The sequence below is a fragment of the Aotus nancymaae genome, unplaced genomic scaffold (assembly GCF_030222135.1).
Source record: "Aotus nancymaae isolate 86718 unplaced genomic scaffold, 86718_ANA_hifiasm-v0.15.2.pri h1tg000020l, whole genome shotgun sequence".
Classification (NCBI taxonomy): Eukaryota; Metazoa; Chordata; class Mammalia; order Primates; family Aotidae; genus Aotus; species Aotus nancymaae.
This window is the reverse complement of record NW_026988432.1, coordinates 41,123,402-41,141,068: the sequence shown is the minus strand read 5'-3', so window position 1 is coordinate 41,141,068 and position 17,667 is coordinate 41,123,402. Positions and strand designations below refer to the sequence as shown.

General features: G+C 38.4%; 2 protein-coding genes across 4 annotated transcripts in view; one reads left to right on the top strand and one right to left on the bottom strand.

Moving 5' to 3' along the window:
* Window positions 1–4,174: 4,174 nt before the first annotated feature.
* The window catches only part of RPRD1A (regulation of nuclear pre-mRNA domain containing 1A), a 73,227-nt gene continuing 59,734 nt past the window's right edge, over window positions 4,175–17,667 (bottom strand). The window contains exons 7-8 of one of the 3 annotated variants that reach the window (XM_012447265.2): window positions 7,492–7,690; window positions 4,185–4,952 (exon numbers count right to left, since the gene is read on the bottom strand). In XM_012447265.2, the coding sequence (XP_012302688.1) occupies window positions 7,541–7,690 (150 nt within the window). In that variant the 3' untranslated portion in view covers window positions 4,185–4,952; window positions 7,492–7,540. Of the gene's footprint in view, window positions 7,691–17,667 lie in introns of all 3 variants that reach the window. The other 2 variants (XM_012447264.2, XM_012447266.2) reach the window with 2 other exon arrangements.
* On the top strand, window positions 15,661–16,040 carry LOC135276066 (small ribosomal subunit protein bS21m-like). Its single transcript, XM_064379263.1, has one exon. The coding sequence runs from the start codon at window positions 15,734–15,736 to the stop codon at window positions 15,971–15,973; it is 240 nt and encodes a 79-aa protein (XP_064235333.1). The 5' UTR covers window positions 15,661–15,733; the 3' UTR covers window positions 15,974–16,040.

Below are 17,667 nucleotides of genomic sequence, written 5' to 3'. Positions count from 1 at the left end.
AGGCTGAGGCAGAAGAATTGCCTGAACCCAGGAGGCGGAGGTTGCGGTGAGCCGAGATCGTGCCATTGCACTCCAGCTTGGGTAACGAGCGGAACTCCGTCTCAAAAAAAAAAATAGAGCTTTTAAAAATTCATACTGAAAACTTTCCTTATATTTAAAAAAATTAAGTTTTCTGTTTCTAAGTGGTATTCTTTAAAAAAAAAAAAAAGATTTTTCGAGCCCAAAGCTTTATGCCATACTGCAAAAACTGGTTAAAATTATATTTTAACCAATCAGTAAGTTCACCACTAGCAGTTAGCTTACTGGTTCCTGGTGGGAAAATTAGGCCCAAGTAGAAAAAGATGGTTCTTTATGCTACTGGTATAAAATTTTACCACAACTATAATTGCTCTATTCCATCAATGGATATAAAAGCAAGAAATCAAAGAGACAGAAACTAGAAAGAAGTTGCAATCTTTCTTCATCACACTAGCCAAGACATGAAGAGACTAGAAACTCAAACATGGAGAATGCTAAGCACCGATGACATCTGCCTGTAACTTGGGCACCCACAGCTATTAGCTAGATAGGGATACAAAGAATTTGACATGAAGCTCACCAGGGGTCCTGCAGCACACAAACACCAGCTCAGAATGCAGAATGAAAACAGACTTTAACTTCCCTCAGTTTAGCACATTCCTGCTTCAGCCTAGCAATTTAAATCACAAAACCACAACCAAGGCACTACTTCCCACCTGATGGCAGCATAATGAAAAGAGAAAAATACCTCTAAAAGAATCAAACACCTCATGGGCACTCTGCTAATCTTGTATTTTTATGGGAAAAATAAGAGCTAGAAAAAAAAGACAATAGATAAATAGTAACAGAGTATTTTGAAAAACGGCATGCTTTAATGTATGATTTAAACCTCTTAAAATCTCTCACTTACCTTGTATTTCCATTAAGTAACATGAAATTTCCTTCACTGAACAAAGAAATATGGCTTTAAAAAGATGATAAAACTGGCTGGGTGTGGTGTCTCACACCTGTAATCCCAGCAATTTGGGTGGCCAAGGCAAGAAGATCACTTGTGGCCAGAGTTTGAGACCAGCCTGGTCAACACAGCAAGACCCCCAACTCTACTAAAAAAAAAAAAGATGACAAAACTAACCAAACAATCACAATATCATTTATATTAATTCAAAATTTGTTTTATACCTTTTCCATGAAGCACAGAATTCAAAGATATGTATAATTCTACAATTCATCGCAAATTACTTTAGTCTGTGATCCATTTATCGAAGAGACATTAAAATATAGTTTCCATTTTTTATGTCATCCTAAAAACCTGCGGTGGTGTAGTTATACCAAGGGCTACTGAGTCTCTTACGGTCAGATCCCAAACTGCATTTCTGTTTCTCTTTCACTCTGCCATCCTCAGAAGAACTGTAAGAACTGTGCTAGACAGAGAAATGAAATAGGAAAATACAGAGGAATTTGCCTAGGTCGAGAGTGGGGTTCTTAAGCTTAAAATAAGGCAGATAAGGAAGGAGAACATCAGGAAGAATAGCTAATGCATGCAGGGCTTAATACCTGGGTGAAGGGTTGACAGGTGTAGCAAACAACCATGGCACACATTTACCCATGTAACAAACGTGCACATCCTGCACATGTAAAGTTAAAAATAAGGCAGATGAAAAGCATTTTTTGGCTTGTCAGGAAGGCCTGCTATTACAATTGCTTTTGTTGGAACAGAAAGTCCTTTTCCTCCCTCTAAAAGTTTGCCATATGTGAGAGAAGTCTATTTGAGGTAACGTGTTGGATGCCTCTAACAGTGGTTCCAAAAACGGACCTGGAACTTAAATGGTCATCATAATTACCTAGAGGGCTAGGTAAAAAGATATGTTGCTGGATCCCAGCCTCAGATTTTCTGATTGCGTTAAGTCTGGGGGCCCAAGAATTTGCACTTTTAAGAAGTCCCCAACTGAAGCTAATGCTGCTGGCCTAATAAACCCACTGGCTTAGAGGAATATGTTATCTGGAATATCCCTAGCAATAGTTCACTCTAACTCTGCTTTGTTGATGTGAATACAAATAATTGCTTTGAAAAAACAATTGGAAATGAAAGTAGGGATTCAAACAGATATTTGTACACTGACATTCATTGTAGCTTTATTCATAAACAGCCATAAGGTGGAAGCAAATGCAAGTGTTCATCAGTGGATGAATGAACAAACCATGGTGTATACACATACACACACTGGAATATTTTTCAGCATTAAAAAGGAAGGAAATTCTGACATTTCCTTCATGGGTGAACCTTGAAGACATTAACTGTAATAAGTCAGTCCTAAAAAGAACAAATATTTTATAACTCAATTTATATGAGGTACCTAAAGAAGTCAAATCCACGGAGACACAAAGGAGAGCAGTTGTTGCCAGCAGCTGGTGGGAAAAAGGGTGGTGTGAGGAGTTACTGTTCACAGGGTCCAGAGTTTCAGGTGGGGAAGATGAAAAAGTTCGAGACATGGATGGTGGTGATCGTTGCACAATAATGTCAATGTACTTAATGCTAGAGTACATTTAAAAATGGTTAAAAATTTATCATATGTATATACTGCAATGTACATTTTAACTAAAAAAAAAAAAGTGAGTATAACATCCTCCCACAAGCCCCCATCCTTCAGCAGTGCTTTTAGCTGACATGTTGCTTTTTAGTTTGAATACTTGGATAATGTTAATTTCACTATCACATGACATGTTATGCAAAATGTAGATTTGGTGATGGCAGAGCTGCAACACAACGTACCAATGTAAGAGGCAGCATCTTGTAGTGGTTAAGGAGCACTGGCTTACAGTCAACCATGTTTGAATCTTCTCTTCACCATCTGACTCGTTCACAGTCACAGAGAACTTCTATTATTTTCATTGCCCAGATATAAAAGTGGAATAATGAGCGTATTTACCACAAAGAATATGTGAGGTGCTGAGAGCAGTTCCTGGTGCACAGTAAGTACCATATATGTGTGAGCTACCATTATTATATGTTATGGACCATACATTGCTTTGTAGGTCATGTTTCTCAAAATGCAGTCTATGAACTACCTGCATTAGAATCATCTGGGTAGCTTAAAATGCAGACTTCTGGATCTATCCCAAATCTTCTGAAACAATCTCTGGCTATGGTTCCACTGTATGAAACCTACTATTGCAGAGACAAAACAAGTGGATGGGAATGGGAAGTATCTGAATTCAGATAGAGACCAGATGCCACCCAGGAGTAGAGAACCAGGGGTGCTGGCCAGAGGATTACATCTCCCCAACTTTCTAGATGGTAAGAATCACAAAAATTTTGCCTCAGTAGGTTTGTATCCTTTTTGTAAATGCTCCAACTGAGTTTATCAAAGAAGTTTGGCAAACACTGCCCTGGAGATTCTCACAGATTTCTAGTATTTTCAATTTTGCTTTAAATTCAAGGAGTGGTGAAAGGGCATGGGTTCCAGGAAGTTGAAAGTACCAATTGAATCTGTTCACTCAAAAGCAATTAATAAAGCACTGCTAAGTGGACCACAAAAGAAAATATGGTCTTACTCTTTTCCCATTAGGAACTTGCTAATAATGAACTGTAAAACCCATACTTGATTATCTTATTAACTGGAATTTATTTAGAGCAGTGGTTGTCAGAATGTGGTCTCTAACCCCAGTGGCATCAGCATCAAGTTGTTTGAACTGTAAACCATCAGGCTGCACCCCAGACCTACTGAATCAGAAGCTCTGGGAGTGGGGCCCAATTCTCTGTAGTTATACATACTCTAGGTCAGGGGTGTCCAATCTTTTGGCTTCCCTGGGTCACACTGGAAAAAGAATTGTCTTGGGCCACACATAAAATACACTAACAATAGCTAATAAGCTGAAAAAAAATCTCATAATGTTTTAGTTTACAAATGTGTGTTGCACTGCACTCAAAGCCATCATGGGTTGTGTACAGACCACAGGTTGGACAAGCTTGCTCTAGGAGCTTGCTCTAGGTAATTCTGACGTTCATTCAAGTTTGGTAACTACTGGCCAAGTAATCTCCTTCAGCAGTCTCTAACATAACATCAGACTTACTTCCAGTACTCTGCTTCCTTCCCAGTCCATTAATCTTTCCCCTTCCCACCCTATATCCAATGAATCAGATTCACAAAAAAACCTACACATTTTTCAAAAAGAACATAAAACTTTATTAAGAACATCTTATACTGTCATCAGATACAGCCAAAGAAAAACGGGTAAACAAACAGGGAAAGTTCATCTTCCCATGTGCTATTGCCACCTCAGAACAGACTCCTGTGTGGATGGCTGGAGTAACAGTTGGCAACAAATGCTCTGTATAAATAATTCATTAAGTAACACAATGTTTCCTTTCTATACAGAGAAGAATTGGGCTTACACTTTAAGCTTTGACATAGTGTAACAACTATGAAACAAGACTACATCTTTAGGAGCTATTTCTTAATAGAATACAAAGCAGTTTAGTAGCTTTATGTTATTTCATATAATATAATTTTTTAATGAAAAATTCAGAAAGGACATTCTAACTTTCCCAATTAGTTAATTTGTACTGTTTTTTTTTCCTCTCTAAAGATTTCTCAGAATCAGTTCAGTAACTGTATTTTAAAAAGATGAGTTGCTCATCTACAGTGATAATTGACAACTTAGTTTTGTTATTTTAATGTTGCAAATCAAGATGCCCAGGTCTGATTCTGAAAGATTTCTTATAGAAAAACCCTGATTCAGAGTGCATGTGAGACGAGATACCAAAATAGCTGCATCTGGAATGGTTTTCCAAGACAGGGAGGTTGGCTATAGAGCACAGCTGATTCTCTGATTCCTGGTTCCCCTCTATGGTCCTTTTACTTACTGTAGTGATGGAAGGAGAGAAGGAGCGCCCGGGAATCTGTTCATATTGCCACTCCAGACAGCTCTCTGCACTGTATGTGGAGAAAAGAGTGATGGTATCCATTCAAACCACAGTAGCCCTATGACGTCATGCTTTTCTCTTGAGGGGCCAGACCAAACCGCACTCAAAGATGCATGATTTGCCTCAGGTACACAGTGGAGAAAATGCTCATGATTTAGAATTTGGTATTATAATACCCCCAACTAACCCCATTTCTTGAGAAAATGAAGTCTTCCTTTTAGGAAAAATGTTTCCTGCTAAGGCTTACCATGTTAACTATCATAAGGCTGAAAAGATGACTTCTAAACCAGACTGTACTCTCTGTTTTCAGTTAATAAGTTAACCAACAACTGAAGTTTGTGGAGGATTGGTTGAGAGGTGGGATTCAGGTTCTTGAGTACTATCACTTATCACAAATCTCATCAAGCTCTTTAAAAAAATAATGCATTTTTATCATAAATATTTAGAGCAGATACTGGCATTAAAATCAGTATCTAAGTCAGAAGTCTGTCTGAAATGGTGAAAATATTTCAACAAACTTCTAAAAGATTTCAAATCTTCCCAGGAGTATGCAGTTTATAAATTAGTTTTAAATGGAAAAAATATATATATTTTGAATGGATAAATCACACTTTAGCAGATCATAAATAAGGTCAAGATATTGAAAATAAGTTAACATACAAGTTTTTGCTTTCACATTAACAACAATAAAAACAAACTTATTAGTATTCATAGCATGTACAACCAGGTTTCATAATTGTGCATTTGTCACCTCCCCACTTCACTGAATCTTTTTCTTCCATTTCCTACACCTAGAGACAGACGTACACAGCATAGGCAGACATCCCAGTGTGTGAGTGTGGCTGCTGCGTGCTGTGTCCTAGTGAGAGCAGTGTTTCAAATGCTGGTCAGGATCTACAATCAGTAACCTGTGAACCACGTTACAAGTTAAGGACATTCGTGGTTAAGTGGATTCAATTCCCAGGTGAGCTATCAGTGGTAGTGTTAGGGAACCTAACTACTATTGTTTCTGTGAGAAAATGCACCCCCAAGTCCCAAAAGCTGACTAAAAAGCTTTGGAATATAAGCCATGAATTAGTAGTAGTAGTGCATGGATTGGCACTACTTCTATGTGTCTCTGTTTTGGAGAGAAGTCAAATTGTTAAAAGAACTATTTGCAGAACTACTTGGCTATTAAAAATAAATGTCTGCCTTCTTCATATATAATTCATTTTAACTAAAATTTCTAATACTGAGAAAGAAACAGTGAAGTCATTCACACTAGTGAGACATAATTGGCTTGTGGGATTTTAAAGATGTTTTATTGACTATCTAATTTGAATCTACTTACAAAAAGAAAAATGTCTACTATGTAAAGCAATGAATAAAAAAAATATTTATCCTAAGTTATTACTGAGTACAAATCCACAGCTTAACAATGTGATTTAAAAGGCAGGAGAGCATGCAACTGCTCTAACACACAGGGTTAGAAATAAAAGGTAAAAGTACATTTGTTTTGATAATTGTAAATATACAAATATAAAATTTACCATATCTACCCTGTAGTGTGGCACTGCTTAATTGCCAAATATACAGTCATTCAAAAACCTTAAGGAAGCATTTAAAATGTCTCAGGCTACTTTGCTGAACATTAACGAATATTGTGTTCTTGAGCTATTAGAGCTAAAAATACTATTTTTAAAAGTTGTATGAGTAAGGGAATAATAAAAGTATCATTATTTCATGTGTCTTTTAGTCCCATAGATGGCTTTCTGTTAAAGGGACCAATTATGTTAAAAGGAGACTGATTTGACAAGTAGAAACCAATTCCAGAACCAAAGTTGTCCTCGTTAGAATGTCAAAATTGATAACATTTCCAAAGCATTTTCATTATGAATCTACTCAAATAATTACAAACAGCTTAATCAAGGGAATCGCTACTTAACACTTTAAAAATCCTAAAAAATAAATCCAACTACATTGGCAGTTGGAATGGAACTTTTGCAATGCTATTAAGGAACAGTTCTCTAGACTTTCATCTGCCCCTCAAGGTGACATTCATGTTTAATGTTAAATTATCGACAGAGGGAATCAAAGGCATGTAGAGACACAGAACAGATATTTTGTTTGGGGAGAAGGGTGAAGATTATGTTGGAACATTTAGTCCCTTCTACAATCAAGTCCTAACTACACCATAATAAAGTCTCAATCAACTACTGATTAATTCTTCCCCTTTAGGAATTATGTAGTATTCAGTGATTAGATGCTGAAGAAAATAAAGAAAAACAATTGAAAATACCTGAAGAAATAGAAACATGGAATTTCTCACAAGGCCCTGGATCAAAAAAAAAAAAAATTTACAAAAAGATTTTTTGAAAATAATCACTATTTGTGAGCTTATTAATACACACAAATTATCACTTTGTTCAAACTAAGTCATGTTAATTTACCAATAAAATAGTAAACAAACCAACATTTTAAACAATTTTATAAATTACTTGTCATTCCTTTTGTTAGTGTTTCTCTCTTAACAATGTACAAAAATAACACTACAGGACTATCCACCTAACCTGTCTCCATCTCTTGCAAAGTCCTGGGACCTGGAAAGAGGCTGGCCCATCAATCTTCACTGTAGATGTCTCCCGCAAAGGGCAGGTGCATGTGGCTGCCAGTGACATTCGGCAATCGAGATAAGTCTGGCAGGCTCTGGATCCGGGACCTGAGTTCTTTGCGCACCAGGGAAACTCTGGCTAGCTTGCGCTTGTACTCCTGTAACATCAAACCACTTTCATTAGCATATACAGATTGAAAGAACTTCTTAGCTAATAATGACCTACGTAGGACTAGATACTATACTCAGTTAATGCCAAATTAAAAAAAAATTATAGTGTGAGTTTTAGCATCAAAAGATGAGCTTTGGAAATATATCACCAGGTAAACTATTATCATTAAGAAAAACCACAATCTTTAGCTGTTGCTTCACACCTGTAGAAAGAGGATTAAAATATTAATATGCTTAACCTTGACATACAAGATGTTCAGGTATTATTGAGTTTGGGCAAGAAAAATTACATATTTATTTTCACAAACCTTAACTAAAATTTGGCAAGAACATCTATGAAAACTCAGTAAGAATGGCAAGAGTCTCTGGTGTTTGAAGCAGGATTGCTCCCTTCCTGTGCCCTCCCATCTAAGTACAAGGAGGCTCCACTCCAGGCTGCTGCAGCCGAGAACAGAGGATCACTCTCCCTGCAACTTCCAGCGGGAGGGCTTTATTCCCAGAAAGAGCACCTCTCATCCTACCCCCAGCTACCTGGTGCTGAAGCTAATTCCTGAGCCAGAGCAGGCAAGAGCCTGAGGAATCCCTGCTTCTGCCCAGCCCCTACTCTCAGATCAGAAGTTCTTCCTTATGCGTGGAGGACTGAGAATACTAGGGCCCTGATAAGCCTCACCCCCGACTCATGAGGAAGTGGCTCCAAAGCAGAAGAGGCAAGCGAGACCTCAGGCTGCTACACCCCTCCCCTTCTCCAAAAGCTCAGCAGCCAGAGCAGGGTATCACTCAGAGGAAAGCTTCCCACTATACCCATCTCAGTTCCAGGGTCCTGACTCAAATTTGGTCTGAAGGAAGTAGCAGGCAGTAAAATAGATACGTCCATGGCAATTCACTATTACCACAGTGCATGGCACAAAGCAGGGAGATTCATGCTCTTTCCAAATGTGGTCACAGGTAAGTCCAGAGAGGACCATCCTAGAGTGTGCACAGACGAGGAAACATCTAAGCAAGAAACCCAGCTAGGATCTTCCTGCAATTCTCCAGGAAAGAAAGGACTAGGGCCTGAACCAAACCAATCATAGTAAGGATAGAGCAATGTCCTTTATAAACTACATTATATGCACATAATACCTTAATTTAAAAGACTAAAACAATGTTTAGAAAGAAAAATCAGCAGGAATTGGTTGTGGTTCTGCTGTGAGGAATAATGAGGGTTCAGGCTTCATAAGCAGGTGGGTACTGGGGCTGTTACCTGAGAGAGCAAAGACAGGGGCACAAACTCCTTTGGAGAAAGATACAGGGTTCAGTTTTAAGCATGTTAAGTGTGAGTTATCCACAGGATTTCTAGTAGGCACTTGGAAATGTGATTATAGTATTCTGAGCTACAAATAAAGATTTAGGCTTTATAACTCACAAGTAAGTTCTAGCTAAAACCAAGAGAAGAATATAAGTCACTTAGGTTTATATAAACAATCTACAATAGTGTTTCTCAATCATTTTGCCCCTCCCTTCTCTACTCTTCTGCACATCTTCCATGAGCCAAGATTTTGTCAAACTTTATTTTTTGTGGTTTTAGTAAAAATACATGTATACTGAACCTAATTTTCTATATTTTCCATCATAGCACACTACCTCCCATAATTCTAATGTGTCCACCCACAAGATGGCACGACCCTCCTCCCTCTCCTGGTTGAGAATCATAGTATACACAGGAAGGAAGAGAAGTGACCTAACAGCAAAATGCTGAAATGTGTCCAATGTTGAAAAGGATCATGAAAAGAGCAGTAAAAGACAGAGTAGTAGATACCAAGATAGAGTAGTGAGCTTGTATTTGGAAAGTTCCCCACTTTTTTCTTAGGAAAATACAGGCTTGCTCAATAGATGCTTTGGATACAGTAAATGTAATCCAACCCTTCAGGAACAATACCATTCACATCCATTATCTGAATAACCCAGTAATTATCCTTAACTAAGAATACCTGCTCTCCAAGTTTTTTTTTTTTTTTTTTTGAGATGGAGTTTTGCTCTCGTTGCCCAGGCTGGAGTGCAATGGCGAAATCTCTCAGCTTACCGCAACCTCTGCCTCCTGGGTTCAAGCAATTCTCCTGCCTCAGCCTCCCGAGCAGCTGAGAATTATTTATTTCTTTTTCTTTTTTTTGAAACAGAGTCTTGCTCTTTGGCCCAGGCTGGAGTACAGTGGTTTGATCTCAGCTCACTGCAACTTCTGCCTCAAGCAATTCTCCTGCCTCAGCCTCCCGAGTAGCTGGGACTACAGGTGTGTGCGCCACCATGCCCAGGTAATTTTTGTGTGTGTGTGTGTGTGTGTTTATTTATTTATGAGACAGTCTCAGTGGCTCGGTCTTGGCTCACCACAACCTCTACCTCCCAGTTTCAAGCAATTCTCCCGCCTCAGCCTCCTGAGTAGCTGGGATTACAGGCACCTGCCACCACGCTAGACTAATTTTTTTGTATTTTTAGTAGAGAAGGGTTTCACTATGCTGACCAGGCTGATCTTGAACTTCTGACTTTGTGATCTGTCAGCCTCGGCCTCCCAAAGTGCTAGGTTAACAGGCAGGAGCCACTGTTCCCAGCTGATAGTGATTTCTAATTTCATTGGATTGTGGTCAGAGAAGATACCCTTTGTATAACACCTTCTTAAATCTACTGAGACTTAATTTGTGGTCTAGCATGTTCTATCCTAGAAAATGTTTCAAGTGCACTTCGGAAGGATATATGTACACAGCCAGGTGAGGTGGCTCATGCCTGTAATCCCAGCACTTTGGAAGCTGAGGCGGGTAGATCACCTGAGGTCAGGAGTTTGAGACCAGCCTGGCCAACTTGGTGAAACCTCATCTCTACTAAAAATACAATAATTAGCTGGGTGTGGTGGGCGTGTCTGTAATCCCAGCTAATCGGGAGGCTGAGGCAGGAGAATCACTTGAACCCAAGAGGCACAGCTTGCAGCGAGTGGAGATCACACCACTAGACTCCAGGCTGGGCAACAGAATGAGACCCTGTCTCAAACAAACAAACAAAGAAGGATGCATACGCTATTGCTGATCTGGCTAATATTTTTTGTATTTTTAGTAGAGATGGGGTTTCTCCATTTTGGTCAGGCTGGCGTCGAACTCCCGAAGTCAGGTTATCCACCCGCCTTGGCCTCCCAGAGTACTGGGATTACAGGCATGAACCACCACGCCTGGGTGCTCTCCAAGTTCTTATAAAAGAATACAATAAAAAATTCATTGTAATTTGATATCTGAAAAAGGCTCATGTACAGCACTTCATATTTGAAAAGTTTCCCACTTCTTAAGTGTGGGCTGTTTGTGGTGGCTGACTTCCAAAGACTACAGTATGAAAAGGAGGGAAAAAAGACTAACTTTAAAGAAGAGAAACCTGACAAATACCTAAGCCATGTGATAAAGGTCCTATCAACACTATCACTCATGTTGACAGTATTTCCTTTGTCATGGGATGAAAATGGCAGTCTCCCTCTATGGTCTTCCTCCCTGAAACACATGACTCCACTTTAGCTGTGAGAAAAACATCAGAAAATCCCAACTGAGGGACATGACCAGTAGTGCTGAAATCTATCAAGGTCATCAAACACAAGGAAAGTCAGAGGAACTATCACAGCCAAGAGAAGTAGGACAACCAAAGCGAATGTGACATTCTAGATGGGATCCTGGAACAGAAAAAAGGACATTAGGCAAAAATTAAGAAAATCTGAATTAAGTGTGGCCTTTAGTCAATAATGTATAATATTGGTTCACTAATTATGACAAATGTATCATACTAATATAAGATGTTACAATAGGGGAAACTAGTGTATGAGAATTTTCTATACTCTCTTCATAGTAAACCTAAAATTGTTCTAAAATAAACACTTCATTAAAAAAAAAAGACTGATGGACAAATTAAACATTTTCCCAGATTATCAAAGCTGTTTTGCATACATTCTTATCTTAATCTTCACGAAAACGCTAAAACACAGGTATCATTATTCCTGTTTCAAAGATAAGAAAACTGAGGCTTTAAAAACTGAAGATAACACTCTGGTTTCCCTTCAGGTAATATGAACCTTTCACCTTTTACTAAAAACTGAACATAAACTGCTCAAGATTCATTAACACCAGGCACCATGAAACATAATTGATTTTGATACATCAAAATTGATGAATAAATTAATAGTTCTTAGTTATTTCTGGTCAAATGATACAACATTTGCTATTCAAAAAGATACAACCAAAAACTATTTGAGATGTTTTGCAGAATAGCAGTTGTATTAAATTATCCACACTGTGATGCAACTTGGTTAAAAATATTACCCAGGCACAGTGAGTCATACCTGTATTCCCAGCATTTTGGGAGGCCTAGGTGGGTGAAATGCTTGAGCTCAGGAGTTTGAGACCAGCCTGGGCAATATAGTGAAACTTTTTGTCTCTACAAAAAGTACAAAAATTATCCAGACATAGGTGGCATGCACTTATAGTCCCAGCTACACAGGAGGCTAAAGTGGGAGTCACCTGAGCCCAGGAGGTCAAGGCTGCAATGAGCCATGATGGTGCCACTGCACTCCAATGTAGACAACAGAGTGAGACTCTGTCTCAAAAAAAAAAAAGAAGCAGATTTTTAAGATTACAAATAATATATGGCCACCACAGCAAATATATTAAAGTTATTTTAAACTACATAGAATTTTTATGATATTAAGCCCAATCTGAACAAAATTTCCTTAAAGCCAAATATGGTACAAATTCCTATTTAGAATCATTTGCCCAAGTTTTTCCTCCCTTACCTGTCCAGGATCCCAATTTCTTTCCATACTTCCAAGTGCCAGCTGAAATCCCAAACTATACATCGAACCTTCCCCAATTACTTCTCTCGTATCTAAACTTTCACTACTATTTTTTGACCATGTAACAATGTACTGCTTTAACATCCTGCTGACCATTTGCATATCACACATATAGAATACACTTAAAAAACTGATCAATGAAATATCAAAAGAGGAAAAATTCTATCATTTGAATGATTAAACCTCTTTCACACATATGTATATAGGCATGTATCTCTTAAGAAATGCAACATTCATAAGCAAAACATTCAACATTCATAAGCAATTTCTTTATATTGATTTAGCTACACACTTTTAAAAATTATTTTTGGAAAGCAGAGAATGTAAATAAATTTACCTATCATTTCCACTACAAATAAGATCAGCAAATAAAAACAACTTTGTGTCTTTTTGCTCTACAAATTTTGCTTTTCTTTCCATCTTACCCAACTTTAGCCAATAGCTACTTAAAGTTTTTAAATTGAGGCACAACATAAAATTCATATTAAGTAGACACTTCAGTTAGTATGTGTATCCACCCATATAACCAACATTGAAATCAAGATACAGGCTTTTTCACAACCCCAGAAATTTTCCTCATACCACCTCTCCCCAATTTTAATCACTATTTTCCAAATTTCAATTAGCTAACTACCATCCTTCATAACATTCTTTACCACAACTCACTTGTACTATTATTTACATCATATTTAAATCAACTCATTTTTTTAACATCTTCATTCTAAGAAATAATGTCTGTGTAATCATAGGTTTGTTGTGCTCACTTTGGTTTTGATTCACACATTAAAATAAACATCACTATTAAATGTTTTCAGGAGGCACCATGGCATAGGTGTATTTGGGAACCAATGCTTTACCTCATTTTTCTTACTCTGTGGACCAAAGCCACTTTATTTCTTTCCCTCTATTTTCCTCATTCAACAAGGCCCACCTTTCTGTCCTTAATTTACTATTTACCCTTTACTTGCCACCGGTGTCATCACTACCACCCTAAAGCTTGTATCACCTCAGTCATGAGCAACCCTCATGTCAGTTTTTGCAGTTCCAGCTCCCTACCAAGGCTCAATACCACTGGTCAAAAGCCCCTCCACTCTTCAAAATTTTGCCCACCAGTTATAATCCAGGCAAATTTTCACTTTACCTAAAACTCTTCCTCTGTTTTTGCCACTTACTCCAGGCTTCTAGCTAGCTATCTCTGCACTGTCTTGTCTTTCCAAGGGCAGAAGCCTTTTTTACACTGATATAATACTACAACATTAGTGAACTAGGAGGTGTGATTTGCCTTGTGTGCACAGCAAGTGAGTTACAGCTACTTGAAATATGAACTACCATTACAGATTTCTTTACAGCTAATACTAAGTGTAGGTTGAGTATCCAAATTGTGTATATTTTTCAAGGCCTACATTAAGACCAAACACTGCCATAGAATCTTTTCTCAAGCTAACTTCCTATGATATTCTACTACATGAGTTATTTCTGAATTACTACTGGATTTTCTAATTTCATACCCATAATTAGGAAGCAACTACATTACTGGCAGTGTCCAGCAAGGGACTGAGTATTAACAGCCCCCCGAGTCAACACTCCATGTAGTCGGAAGATCTGGATGGAAGTACTGTTTCCACAATCTACTACCTATGTAACCTTGGGCAAGGGCTCACTAAGATTATCTAAGTAAGTCTCAGATGCCTCCTGCATAAAATAAGGGTACCTATTTTACAGTGCTCTGTGGTCAAACTGATGTGGAAGTTTTCAAATTAGGAAGTGCTACATAATTGTGGTTTTTATTCTGAAATGATATCAGAATCATCTTGCAGAAGAACAGCTAAGATAAATTTGTGAAATTTCGAATGCTTGTTCATTTTAGGGCTGACCCAGATAGCTGTTCTAAAATTCTAGTTGCTTTAAATACATTTTATTTCTGAACTTAAAAGTATTTACATGGCTGCCTTTTTCTTGAAGATGCTGCTAATAATTCTGCTTTTATCTTTCCTACGTAATTGTGACAAAAAAAAAAAAAAAAAAAGACAGGCGTGGTGATCACGCCTGTAATCCCAGCACTTTGGGAGGCTGAGGTGGGTGGATCATTAAGTCAGGAGTTCGAGAACAACCTGGCCAACATAGTGAAACCCCATCTCTAAAAAATACAAAAATTAGCTGGGTGTGGTGGTGCTTGCCTGTAATCCCAGCTACTTGGGAGGCTGAGGCAGGAGAACTGCTTGAACCTGGGAGGCAGAGGCTGCAGTGAGCTGAGACTGCACCACTGCACTCTAGCCTGGGCGACAGGGTAAGACTCCATCCCAAAACAACAACAACAACAGAAAAAAAAAAAAAAAAAAACAAGAGAATTTCAATCACCTTAATACGGGGATCTTTAGTGGCCAATTAAAGGCTTTGGTCAATTCTAAGTATCACACTTACTGTATTGCAGACCCATGGGTTCCTATCCATTTCTTGATAAAAACAGCAGAACTTGTAGAGAAAAAACGTGCAAAGTTTTTTCTGTGGGACCTCATTTATCTGTAGTATAATGTCCTTTGCCTCTTTTAAGAAGTTAACATACAAGTCTTTCTTAAGCCACTGCCTTCAATAGAACTATTAAGCAGTTTCAGTTCTCATTTTTAGAATCCACCACCATTTACTTTAGTTCATTTTGCATGTCCTGGAATTGGGCCTCTTTTCTAGATTAGAAGAAAAAATTAACTAAGGTATTAAGATATAACATACATACATCCATTTTTTTAAAATAAGGACAAGAAATTCCATGACATCAGGGAGTTTGAGACTGCCGATCAGTCAAGCTGTTCCCATCCCCAGGGGACAGAGTGCGAAAGAGATAAAGATCTCAGTGGTTTGTCCTCACCTTCTGGGAAACAAATGCTCAAATTTAGCTTGTTATCTAATCCTGGAATTGACAATTTTAAAAAATATAAACTCCAATATATCAAATCCTTTCTCATTTCTTTTCACAGGTTATCCTATACATCTCAGATGGAGCTTTTTTTTTTTTTCCTTGACTGAAAAAGTTTTACCTTTTGGTGGGAATTATTTTAAGTAAATATCATCTAACAAACTGTCTCACTTCCTTTAGTTTATTTCATTCTCTTAAGAATTCTACTATTGGGTCGGCTAGGTACTGAGTGTGCCAGGCTCTACAGAGTGAAGACTTCAGTCCAAGGTCATGGCAAAATATCTGAAGTTCCTTGCCAGGACTGTGATGGTACAGGAAGGGAACATGGAAAGTGCATACAGAACCCTAAACAGAAACCTCACTATGGATGGGTTCATTGAGGACATAAAGCATCGGCGGTATTATGAGAAGCCATGCCTCCTGCAACAGAGGGAAAGCTATGAAAGGTGTCGGCGGATCTACAACATGGAAGTGGCTCACAAGATCAACTTCTTGATGCAAAAGAATTGAGCAGATCCATGGCAGGGTTGCTGAGGCCTGTGGATGGGACACCCAGTGTGAAACCCTCATCCGGTTTTGTCTCAGTTTTCTTTGTACAATCCCATTTCCTATTACTGTTCTCTACAGTAAACTCAAACACGTTTGTAAGAAGGCCTCCACATATAGAAACAATCCCATTAGTCAGCAGTGGACCCTTTCTTATTAAGGGAAAGTGAAAGAAGAAACTGAGTCTGAAAGTAGTCTAGGAGCAGAATGGTGTTTGCCAGGGCCTAGAGGAGGGGGCAATGAGAAGTTATTGTTTAATGGGTACAGAGTTTCAGTTTGGGAAGATGAAAAAGTTCAGGAGACGATGGCCAGGTGTGGTGGCTCACACCTGTTATCCCAGGGGAGACTGAGGTGGGCGGATCAATTGAGACCAGGAGGTAATGACAAGCCTGGCCAACATTGTGAAACCCTGTCTCGACTAAAAATACAGAAAAAAAAAAAAATTAGCCAAGCATGGTAGTGCACGCCTATAGTCCCAGCTACTTGGGAGGCTGAGATAGGAGAATCACTTGAACCGGAGAGGTGGAGGTTGCAGTGAGCCAAGATCACGCCACTGCACTCCAGCCTAGGAACTGAGTGAGACACTCAAAACAAAACAAAACAGGAGATGGATGATGGATGGTGATAGTGGTTGCACAAAAAGGTGAATATACTTAATGCCACTGAACTGTACACTTAAATGGTTAAGATGGTAAATTTCGTTTTACTATAATAAAAACTTTTCTGAAAGTAAAAAAAAAAAAATTCTACTATTGCAAAGTTTCATTAATCTTCCAGATTGTTAACAAGCATGTGGAAAAAGATACTTTATCAGGTCTTCTGCAAGGAACCCAATGCCTGATTGTCAACTGGGTTTTCAAAAACCGATAATGTTAAATTCTTAGGGTAGATGTTACAAATAAACTTTATATATTCCAAGATTTCATATACCACACTGTGACACTAACCCAATATCTACTACGCTTTTCATGTGTTTACCACATGCCAAACACTGTTGTAAGTGCTCCATTTAATCTTCACAGGTAGAGATTATTACTAACCATGTATTATAGAAGATGAAACTAAATCACATTTAACCACTCATTAAAAAACTTCACCCAAAGTCAACAGACAGGGGCAAAAAGGGCCTCCAACTTAAGATAATCTGTCTTCAGAGTCCTCATGCTTAACCATTATGCTAATCTCCCTCTCATATCCTGGAATTATTTTGAGGGTGGGTAATCTGAAGATGTTAACCTAATGAAAGCTCAACTAAGAGATCGGCACAGTGACAGGACAACTAGTTATGCTCCTAAAACTCAAAATCCATTAAGGAAACACTGACTTCTATCAGGTCATCTACTTCTGTCCTTAAAGCATCTCTGGCATTCCTAGCAGTGAAGCAGAGTTGCCATTTTCCCATGTATAATGGCATATGGGCCCCGTGATAAATTTTCTTAAATGAGAACAGCAGCAACATAAAGAAAACACTAGGGAAAAGGCAGCAAGGGGCTAGTTCAACCAAAAAAGGTACCCAATGTCAGGAAAGCTGAACCGCCAGTTAATGATGATTTGACCTTGAGGGTGGGAGGATGGAGCGGAGAGGGTAAGCCAGGAGCTGATAAGCCCAACTTTGGTTATTTCTGTTAAGAAATTTCAAATCAGGCAGAAAAGGAATT

What these genes read in the sequence shown, in the direction of transcription:
- LOC135276066 (XM_064379263.1), top strand. Translation starts at nt 15,734, where the DNA reads ATGGCAAAATATCTGAAGTTCCTTGCCAGGACTGTGATGGTACAGGAA.